The sequence below is a fragment of the Euleptes europaea genome, chromosome 14, assembly GCF_029931775.1.
Source record: "Euleptes europaea isolate rEulEur1 chromosome 14, rEulEur1.hap1, whole genome shotgun sequence".
NCBI lineage: Eukaryota > Metazoa > Chordata > Lepidosauria > Squamata > Sphaerodactylidae > Euleptes > Euleptes europaea.
In genome coordinates this window covers 28,124,972-28,136,558 of record NC_079325.1, presented here as the reverse complement: position 1 = coordinate 28,136,558, position 11,587 = coordinate 28,124,972, and the positions used below count along the sequence as shown (strand labels likewise).

The 11,587-nt window shown below is 44.2% G+C and overlaps 1 protein-coding gene across 1 annotated transcript in view; it reads right to left on the bottom strand.

The window, feature by feature from the left end:
• Positions 1–2,714: 2,714 nt before the first annotated feature.
• Positions 2,715–11,587, bottom strand: part of LOC130486775 (disintegrin and metalloproteinase domain-containing protein 32-like) — a gene marked incomplete at its 5' end in the record, with an annotated part of 44,878 nt that continues 36,005 nt past the window's right edge. The window contains 5 exons of the mRNA XM_056860073.1: positions 2,715–2,875; positions 3,872–3,989; positions 4,340–4,420; positions 6,023–6,206; positions 11,087–11,195. Coding sequence (XP_056716051.1) covers positions 2,715–2,875; positions 3,872–3,989; positions 4,340–4,420; positions 6,023–6,206; positions 11,087–11,195 — 653 coding nt within the window. The remainder of the gene's footprint in view (positions 2,876–3,871; positions 3,990–4,339; positions 4,421–6,022; positions 6,207–11,086; positions 11,196–11,587) is intronic.

Sequence of the window (11,587 nt, the reverse complement as noted above, 5' to 3'; positions counted from 1 at the left end):
CTGCAAGCATACATGGGTTTATAACTATAATTGCTGCAGCTTCTCCCAGCGAATCTTGCGATTTTCAGTTTGGAGAGGTTCTGCCAATTCTTGATTAGGGTTACCAATACAGATTGTTTTGCATATATTCATACAGTTGGAAGGGACCACCAGGGTCATCTAGTCCAACCCCCTGCACAATGCAGGAAATTCACAACTGCCTCCCCCCAAACCCACAGTGACCTCTACTCCATGCCCAGAAGATGGCAAAAAAACAAATCCTCCAAGATCCCTGGCCAATCTGTCCTGGAGGAAAATTCCTTCCTGTCCCCAAAGTGGTGATTGACATTACCCTAGGCATATAAGAAAGGGCCATGAGAGCCAAACACTTACGCAACCCTTCCTGCCCTCCCTCTCAAGATCTGCCTGTTCACAGAATCAGCATTGCTGACAGATGGCCATCTAGCCTCTGCTGAAAAACCTCCAAAGAAGGAGCGCCCACCACCTCCCGAGGAAGCCTGTTCCATGAGGTACCGCTCTGTCAGAAAGTTCTTCCTAATGTTTAGCCAGAACATTTTTAATAAATTGCAGTCCATTGGTTCTGGTCTGACCTTCTGGGGCAACAAAAAACAACTCTGCACCATCCTCTATATGACAGCCCTTCAAGTACTTGAAGGTTATCATAGATCCTTTTCACACAAGACAAGTCTCCTCGATCCAATACTTAAGCATTTGATTTTTCCTACCTAAATGCAGAACTTTACTTTATCTTTGCTGAAATTGATTTTATTAGTTTTAGCCCAGCTTTCCAGTATGTCAAGATCATCCTGTATCCTGGCTCCGTCTTCTACCGTATTTGCTACTCTTTCCAATTTAGTATCATTTTTAGTCTATTTTTTAGTCTGTAGTATGTTTTATGCTTTGAAACTGCCTCAAGTGTCTTTGGACAGAAAGACAGTAAATAGGTTGTATAACTAAATTTAGCCTATCCTTTAGCTAAAGGAGAAAAAAACCAATATGCAAATCCATATTTAATTGCTGCAGAGAAAGGTGCAAAATAAGCAGTGAGAATGCCTATTTCCTAGCCTTTGTAACCAGTTATAGAAATAGGTATATTTTGTATCAATATACAAATAGTAAATTACCTTACTTTGTCAGATACGTTGATTTCCTCTGATCTAGAATAAAATAGACATTAAGATTACTGAAAATGGATCTTTACACAGATGTAATGACTATCCTTGTTTCAAAAGAGGCCTGAAGGGGGAATTCCATTTTTCATGAACATTTGTGTTCTTATCAAGGACAATGCAGCTTTGATAAAAACAATGATTTGGGTTAACCTCCATGGGTTTCTACCATGAACTGCCTCAGAATGGATGAATGGAGTCTGTTTCTGGGGGGCAGCTAGAGAATGAGGTGTGAGATCAGTAATTAGCCCCAAAACATCATTACATAAATGAGGACCTAAATAAGAGGTTATTTTGGGGAGTCATTAAGAAACAAATGCAAGAGATTATGCTTCATGCAAGCTGTTTTCCACTGTGGAACATGGACTTTGCCATCCCCTTTTTAAAAATCCATATAAGAATCATTCCCACGAAGGAAGCTAAAGAGGCAGAGACTCTGGCAGCCAAGGGTTGGCAATCACAGGAAAGGGAGAAGTGCCAGGGAACTCATCTTCCCTTACAAACCAACACTGGGAATAGCTATAACCCGACAAGTAAACTGGGGTAACAACCATTCCTGCTCCTGAATAAATCCTGAGAGGTGTATGGAAGGGGTAAGGAAACTATAAGAAAGAATGCTCTGCATCTGCACACAAATTACACTTCACCACCATAACAATTAACTGGATATAACATTTATTTAATTCATTTATACCCCATATAGAAGTGCACAGTGTAAAGATATTAACTCTGACAGCTCCACCTCTGCAGTCATTCTTGTCTCCACTCTTCCTTCCACATTCCCAGGTAAGGTCAACGTTTCTTTGCATTTTGCAAGTAGTTTTACTAATAAAAACGTAGGGTATTATGTGTTTAAACTGCCTTAAGCATGTTTTATTGCATAGAAAGGATGTCAATTTTCTAAATAACTATGTAGTAATAGATGAACACCCTCAAACTCAATTTACACTTGCTTTTTTGATGTATTCCTTGAAAGTTCAAGTGTTTTCAAGTGACTGCAAGGAAACTGCATCAACAGAACAATCCTCTCTACCTTCACAAGGATGCCCAGCACAAAACACGGCAACACAAGCAATCAGGAATAAGGAGCCTTGGAAAACTAAGACCAGTGGGTTCCTTGTGTGTTGAATGCTACTGTTGTGGCCTTTTTCTAGATGCCCTGATGGAGGCGAAGGACAGGGAGGACTTTTCTCCTCTGTACACCAGCAAGTACTTTTGAAAGGACAGGGATAGGGTGGGGTGCCAGTAGGGCCATCACCAGGCCAAGCTCCAGTGCATACCTAGCTCAGGATTTTAAAAGATGTCTATTCCAAGCAGCCTCCTCCTACAATGGAACTTCAGTAGCATCACTAATGCAACATTTTGCAGGCGTCAAGTGAAAGAAAACCAAACTGAAGCACAGTTTGTCACAGAAGATCTTGCTTGGATTTAGCTCTCTCAGACAGTTCTCTACAAGTGCCCATGCAACGGTATCTTCTGTCTCCTACCAAGTTAATGCTTGGGAAGTTTTCAGAGCTGCACAGGGCAGGTCCTGGGCAGAGTTACTTACTCATAGTCTTGTGAGTCACTGTCTTCTGAGATGTAATCATGGTTGCTTTTCCACTTGATAATCAGAATGGATGACCCAATAACAACAGGCAGAAAGAGAAACAAGCTTAGCAGCACCCACATCTTTATATTGACCGGCAATCTTCTTCCAGTGATCTCTAGATGGGAAGAGATTTCAAAACAACTTTGTGCTGGCAGCTAGGTAGAGCACAGTGGCTAAGAGAATGGATCTGGGAGGTTGCTGGTTTAAGATCTCACTAGGGAGACTTAGGCAAGCCACTGCCCACCATCTGCAGTATTTTTTTTGGGGGGGGGGGGTCAAGTCACAGCTGACTTATGGTGACCCTGTAGGGTTTTCAAGGCAAGAGACATTCGGAGGTGGTTTGCCATTGCCTGCCTCCAAGTCATGACCCTGGTATTCCTTGGAGTTCTCCAATCCAAATACTAGCCAGGGGCAGGGCTAAAAGTGTGTGACTTGCCAAAGACCACTCAGAAAGCTTCCATGGCATGAGTGGGGATTTGGACTTGGGCTTCTCAGATCCTAGTATAACACCTTAACTACTACACCACACTGGCTCCTACCATCTGCAATATGGGGATAATAATATTGGCCTATATTGGATTGATGTGAAATTGGCATTTTGTACACTGAAAATGCTGTAAGGATGCTGGGCTGGATCCAACCAGCTCTTCCGATCAATTTCACCCAACTCCCCACCATAATACAGCGCCTAGCCAACATGACTTTTGTACGCACATGTCCCATGATTCTCAGCATAGCCTTTTTAAATGGTCAAAGGTGCTTCCTTCCTTCTTCACCAGCTGCAAAGCTGGTTGGATCCAATCCACTTATTATACAGTTTGAAAACTCAAACCAGGGAGAACTTGCATGAGAAAAGAACTAGGCTGCTATATTTACATCAGTCTTATGAACAGCCATTTGCCTGGAATGAGTCGGACTTGCCTCGAGGGAACTGGCAGAATTCACATTCTGCCTGATCCCATGCAATCTTGCAGAGGAACATTCAGCTGTGTGAGCCTCCATCTAGAGATCTGTGTGCCTACTATACGCATTGACTGCTGACTATGGACTTGGGCAGTTTTCCAGGATAGAGGGGCTTGCCTTTACTGCATTTGTTTCCGCTAAAACTAACCATGTTCCAAAATGCTGATGCCACTGTCAACGCTTCCTCCCAGGCGGCTTCCTTTCATTTTGCAATCTGGAGGAGCCCATCCTGGATCACAATGGCAGTTTTTGTTGTTGTTGCAAATCTGAAAATACAGATGAGAATAGCCACAAACATTTTATTTTTGCTATTTTTAATTTAATTGTGTGGAACAGAGTCAGCCCACAGCGGCTGTTTCAAGATGGGAACCATCTGAAAACCACAAGCCTCACTGGGCAATGGCCTTGGCCACTTTCTTGGAACATGGGGCAGATGCCACATTGGGGAATGGTGCTCAGCAGAGCTAGAGATGACACGTCAAACAGCCACATGTGGTTCCTGAGAGACAGAGTATCACTGCCGCAGACACTGATGATGCTGGGCAGTTTGAGAAAGAAGCATCTGCCTCCTTTAATGGTGAAACAACATCATCATCAACATGTTCATTTTACTTACCCCATGCCCAGAACATTTTTCTTTAGGATTACAATCATAGTGCAGGACTTCATAGTTTTCACACACTTGATTGATACAAACCTAAAAAAAAAAAAAAAAAAAAACATATAAAAATAGGATGGTGGTTACCAGGCCCAGGTAAGCAACCCTTTCCTGCACCTCATGCTCCAACATTTATGTCTTGGTCACCACAATATGCCGCCACTTCCCAGAGATGGGCAAGTCTGGTTTTCACTCTGATAGTCCAGCCTGATGTGATCATGGGCTTCGTAATTCCAGAAGCAGTCTTACCACGAGCCAAAGTAAAGCAGCTACCTTAGGAGCAAACTAGGTGCGTCGCAAGATCTAGGCCTAGGAACTCCAGTCTCTGCCAGACTTCCAAAAAACAGGGACAAATGTAATTTAGAGGGAAAAGCAGCACGCAGGGAAGGGGCGCTTACCCCTTCCAGACCAGCAAATGGAGGCAGACCTCAAAAGGTCCTGAACAAAGTGGTTCCATTTGCTGGAGCCCTGAAATGATCTTGTCTGAAGCTACTACCCTCCCTCCGTTTTCAAGAATTAGATTATAAACTGCTTCAAGGCAAGGATCCATGCATGACGAAATGGTTGAAACAGAGCCGGCTGAAGCTAAATCCATTGAAGAGGGAGGTCTTGTGGCTAGGCCGGGGAAAATCTGAGGTGGGATGCCAGCTACTGGCTCTTGACACTTGCGCCTGGGTGATACTTGATCCCTTCTTATCAATGGAGGCTCAGGTAACAGCCAAGGCGACCTTTTATCACCTCCGCCAGGCTAGGCAGCTGGTGCCTTACCTCTCCCGCCCTGAACTAGCCACAGTGATCCATGTGACGTCACCTCCAGGCTAGATTACTAACTTGCTCTATGCACGGCTGCCCTTGAGACTGACCCAGAAACTCCAGCTGGTTCAAAATGCTGCAGCGCGGGTCCTTACCAGGACCCTGCTGAGAGCGCACATTAAGCCAGTGCTTCGTCAACTGCACTGGCTCCAGGTGGAGTACCGGGACGGTCAGGGACCATCGTGGGACCATCTCTCCTGGTATGCTCCCAAGAGAGCATTACGTTCCGCAAACAACAACTTACTGGTGATTCCTGGCCCGAAGAGTGTCCAGCTGTCCTCAACTAGGTCAGAACTAGGACAGAACTACGACAGAACTCTCCCTCCAGTGAGACCAGGGTCCTGTGGGATTTAGCACAGTTCCGCAGGGCTTGTAAGATCGAGGTGTTCTGCCAGGTCTATGGTTGAGGGCACCAATGGTGTACATCACAGTTGGCCACCCTCCCATCCCTTCTCTCTTTGTTTTGTTCCATCATCAAATCTAATGCAGGGTCCTGATTGCCTTTCCCCCCAACACACTGCAGACCAGTGTGCTTTAATAGGTACTAACTGGTTTTATCAGGTTTACTGTTTAATTTAAATTAATCTTTGCTATGTTGTATTGAATTTTATACAGTATGTGTTTTGAGATTGTTTTTACCAGTTGTCAGCCCCTCTGAGCCCAGCCTAGGTCGGGATATAGAGCAGGGTATAAATTTATTTAATTAATTAAATAAATAAAAATAACATTCTCTTTTACTTTGCTCTTGTTATTCTATAAAGCAGTACACCACCATTTACACTGACCACACTATTTCAACAATAATATTATGTTAAATTGTATTCTTACTTTAGAAGGTCCACATTTTGTACCATCTTTTAATAGCAGAGGATCTGGCAAAGTTTCTGGCTGTTTCATGTCCAGAGATGCACAAATAATATTTCTCACTGGAGTATACAGAACAGGAACTTTCAATTTAACAAAAGGAACATTGCTTGGATACAGGCAAATTAACTTTCCACAGCTGAAATCCCTATCAAGAGCATTTGGAAAAGAAAAAAGGATCACATGTGTATACAGGATTGTTTATTAGAAACCCCAAATTCTTAGGATACCTATCTATCCAGTTAGGACTGCCGACAGCCTGGACAAAATGTTTTGCCCCTTTAATAAAGGCGTGTGTGTGTGTGCCATCAAGTCACAGCTGACTTTATGGCGACCCGATAGGCTTTTCAAGGCAAGAGACCTTCAGGAGGTGGTTTGCTATTGACTGCCTCTGCATGGGCTGAGAGAGGTCTGAAAGAACTGTGACTAGGCCAAGGTCACCCAGCAGGCTTCATGCGAAGGAGTGGGGAATGGAACCCAGTTCTCCAGATTAGAGTCCGCTGCTCTTAACCACTACACCATGCTGGCTCTTAAATGGTGTAAATGGTAGGATGTTATTTACTTCAATGCCATGACAAGCTTCAACTGCCCATTTCCACACATTAAGCCTTCATTAAAGGGGCAGGATATTTTTTTTCTTGAGGCTGTTGGCAACTCTATTCCCCCATTTGTTCTTGTTCCTTGTGTTAGCCATGACATTTTAAAAACAAATAAATAAAGCAGCAAACAAACTTTTAATCAGGTTTCCCTGCAGAACAAAAGCAAAGCTGACAGTCCAGTGAAAAATCGGGGGGGGGGGGGAGAATTAATTTTGGAACCAGAGCCAGTACATGAGCCAAGGGGGAACATTACAGCTGACTATGCAGGAAAAAAACATGTGCCTATGGGTGCTTCAGTTCTAGGACTATTAGGCAAATTAAAAACCACTAAGTCTCTAGATCCAGGTGGCACAGACCTGAGTGTTCTTAAAGAATTCCATTGTGAAACTGTTTGTATATTAACCAGTATATGTAACTTGTCACTAAAATCAGCCTCTATACCAGATGACTGGAGAGTAGCAAATGTTGCAGCAATTTTTAAAAAGGGTTCCAGAAAAGGTCCAGGAAATTACAATCCAGTTCGCCTAACACCTGGTTCCAGATTGAGTAGTAGAAGCTGTTATTAAAGAGAATTGTTAAGCACATAGTCTGCTAAGAGAAGCTCAGCATGGCTTCTGCAAAGGGAAGTCCAGCCTCACCAAACTTTTGGAGTTCTCTGAGAAAGTGAACAAGCATATAGATAATGGTGATACAGCAGATTCTTGGACTTCCAAAACAATTCTGACAAGATTTCTCACCAAAGACTCATGAGTTAGCTTAGCAGTCAGGAAAAAAAAGGACAGGTCCTCTAGCGCAGGGGTCTGCAAAGTGCGGCTCCCGAGCCGCATGTGGCTCTTTGGCCCGTTGAGTGCGGCTCTCCGAACTTGGTTCGGAGCCCCTGCTCTCGCGCCCGCTCGCGCCAGCAGCCGGGCTGCGGAGCCAGCGCGCCTGAGAGTGAGTGAGCGCGAGAGAGCAGACAAGTGGGTGCGCTGTCTCTCCCCGCCCCAGCCGTGGAGAATGGCCGGGTCCCCCTTTCCCTTGCCCTCAATGGTTGGGAGGCTAAAGCCTTCCCTCCCCTCTAGCCGCGCGATTGCTGGGCGGGCGGCTCGACGGTTCCTGGGGGGGGCCCCCGCCCGCCTATCAGCTGTTGGGCGGGGCAGGCTTTCTTTGGTAGACCTGGCCTCCGGCTGAATCCCATTGGGAGGCCATGTCTACCCACTGGCTTTCTTGGCGGTAGACCTGGACTCCAAGGAGGGGGAAAAGTCCCCCTTCAGAGGCCAGGTTTACCAATTGGCTTCTATGGGCCTCCTGAGGCCAGGTCTACTGCCAAGAAAGCCAATGGGTAGACCTGGCCTCCCAATGGGACTCAGCCGGAGGCCAGGTCTACCAATAGGCTTTTATGGCGGTAGACCAGGCCTCCAGACGAGGACTGGACAGGGAGAGGGAAATGGGAGGGACTTACAATTTAATTTTTATCAATAAATAAGATCACTATTAAGTATGATATCACTATTAAGTATGATATCAAGTACCTATAATTTAATTAAGACTTAAAACTGTAATTAAAGTTTATTAAGTTAATAAACAGTGTACCTTATATAGTTTAAGTTTAAGAAATTTGGCTCTCAAAAGAAATCTCAATCGTTGTACTGTTGATATTTGGCTCTTTTGACTAATGAGTTTGTCGACCCCTGCTCTAGCGGATTAAAAATGGGTTAAATGACAGGAAGCAGAGAGTATAGTAAAGGGACAATTCTCACAATGGAGGGAAGTGAGCAGTGGGGTCCCACAAGGATTGGTATTGGGACCAGTGCTATTTAATGTGTTCATATATGATCTGGAATTGAGGGTAAGCAGTATAGTAGCCAAGTTTGTGGATGACACAAAATTATTCAGGATGGTGAAAACCAAGGATGACTCTTAAGAGCTCCAGGAAGATCTCCACGAACTGGGTGATTGGGAAACAATGTGGCAAATGAAGTTCTATGTAGGTAAGTGTATAAGGTGATTCACGTCAGAGCAAAAAATCCCAAGTATATGCTAATGGAGTCTGAAACTGCAAAAACTGAGAAAAAGAGACCTTGGGTTTGCGGATAGCTCAATGAAGATGTCAGCTCAATGTGTGGCAACAGCAAAAAGGCAAACTCCATGCTGGGGATTATTAGGAAAGGGACTGAAAATAAAAATGCCAATATTAGAATGCTCCTGTATAGATCTATTAGTGTGGCCTCACTTGGAATACTATTTGAAATGTGTCCCAGTCTGGTTACCATATCTCAAAAAGTATGTTGCAGAGCTGGAAAAAAACACAGAAGAAGGCAACCAAGATGATTAAGGGGTTATAGCACCTTTCCTATGAGGATGTTTCAGTTTAGAAAAGAGACAACTGGGGGGGGGGGCATAAAAGAGGTTTGTAGAATTTTGGAAGGGGCAGAGAGGGTGGACAAAGAGAACCTTTTTTCCCTCTCCCAAACTACTAGAGGCATCCAATGATGTGGAATTCATTGCTAGAGGATGTAGTTAATACCCCAGAGGACAGGGTCAGAGTTCAGAATGACCTTGATAGACTGGAGAGCTGGGCCATAAGCAATAAAATGGATTTCAAGAGGGAGAAGTGTAAGATACTTCACCTAGGCAGAAACAACATAAGGCACAGGTACAGGATGGGAGATAGTTGGCTTGACAACAGTACATGTGAAAGAGATGTGGGAGTCTTAGTGGACCACAAACTGAACATGAGTCAACAGTGTGATATGGCAGCTAACAAGGCCAATGCAATTCTGGGCTGCATCAATAGGAGTATTGTGTCTAGATCAAAGGAAATAATACTACCACTGTATTCTTCATTGGTCAGACCTCACTTGGAATACTGTGTCCAGTTTTGGGCTCCACAATTTAAGAAGGATGTTGACAAGTTGGAGAGTGTTCAGAGAAGGGTGACCAGAATGGTCAAAGGTCTGGAATCCATGCCCTATGAGGAGAGACTTAAGGAGCTGGGTTTGTTTAGTCTGGAGAAGAGAAGGTTAAGGGGTGACATGATAGCCATGTTTAAATATTTGAAGGGATGTCATGTTGATGAGGGAACTAGCTTGTTCTCTGTTGCTCCAGAGACTAGGACACGGAGTAATGGATTTAAACTAAGAGAAAAGCGATTCCACTTAAACATTAGGAAGAACTTTCTGATGGTGAGGGCTGTTCGATGGTGGAATGCGCTGCCTCGGAGGGTGGTGGAGTCCCCGTCTTTGGAGGTCTTTAAGCAGAGGCTGGATGGCCATCTGTCGGGAGTGCTTTGATTGTTGGATCCTGCATGGCAGGGGGTTGGACTGGATGGCCCTTGTGGTCTCTTCCAACCTTATGAACTTGTGAACTTGTAGTGATGGCCACAAGCATAAATAGCTTTAAAAGGAGATTAGCCAGATTCTTGGAGGCTATGTCCATCAGTAGCTACTAGCCATGATGACTAAAGGGAGGCTCCAAATTCAAAGGCAGTAAACCTCTGAATACCAATATTAGAAGGCAACATCAGGCTGCCTCTATGCCCTGTTGTTGGCCCTGCATAGTAACCGCTTAGCCACTGTGTTAGACAGGATACTGGACTGGACAGACCACTGGTCTGATCCAGCAGGGCTGCTCTTATTGGTCTACAGTTTGTCAAATGCTGATTTTTCAAGTAAAGAGTTCCAAAATAATTTCTCCAACTGTGGTGTGTAAATTGGGAAGATTCATGCATTGCAGGTAACTGGGTGGAGAAAAATATAATTTATTTATATCATGACTTTCTTTTTCATCAGAAAAAAAAGCTCCAGGTCAGCTACCAGTAAGAGCCCCTCTAACCCTACATCCTATTTCACCTGAACTGGCTAGCCAGCCGCCCTCAAAAGGCCTATAAGCAAGGCAAAGTCTCCCCTGCCGTTTCTCTCCACGGGCACACTGTTTCTGAATATGGAAATTCCATATAACCATTACTGAACCGCCTATCACCTATTAATTTATCTGATTCCCTCTTCAAGCCAACTAGGCTAGCAGCTGTTGCTATGCCTTGTGGCACTGAATCTGTAGGTACTGCATTAAATAAAATGAAATATAAAATACAATTAGGTCAATGTGGAGCAATGGAAAGGCACTGTCTCTGTTTTCCTCTTCCACGCAGTCACTGGCAGCTGACGGAGTGAGAGGGAAGGCGCCTGGATGGCAGTTGCACCAAGCATACCATGGAAAGGGCCTGGCAAACTTCGGCATAAGTTTTAAGAGCTCCTGGCTTCTCTTTTCTTCAATCTGAATGGTTCCCATTATCTGCTAACATCTTTGTACCTCTAGAGCTCCAAAAGGAACGTACCGTTCTTCTACCACAACACACAGAAAAACATGTACCATCAAAAACATTCACACACATATACAACCTTCAGAGAATTCTTAATTTCTACTTCCAATCCACTGCCTAATCACTTACTGAAAAGAACAAGTCTTATAACCCTCTGATGGATCAGTCCCACAGTGTCCAAACCTATCTGCCTGACGATTAATTTCTTCGTAACATGCATGCGGAGCATTTCTTGAACCTGCGAATATTGGAATAACAACTAACGCATCCATAAAAACCTGACATAATATTCTTGCTTATGATAGGAATTTGTACAAGTCTGTGAACAGAAGGAAATATTTTTTTAGTCACAGTTTGTCCTCCTTTGTTTCTGCAAGTCATTTATACCTATGTGTAAAATCATGGGCATGCCTACACCACAGCCTTAAACTAGTATAAGGCTGTTTCTTCATGGGTTATTTGCCCCGGGTTCAATACTGTTGGGATTGGGGGGTTTTCTGCTTCCCCAGAGCATCGTGGTCATTTGTGCACCCTGCAGGATTTCCCCAGCTTTTCTCTGACCTTTCCCAAACCTGCTTTGCTGTGCAGTTTTAGGAAACATTGCAGCAAAGCCTGGATGGCTGCATTATG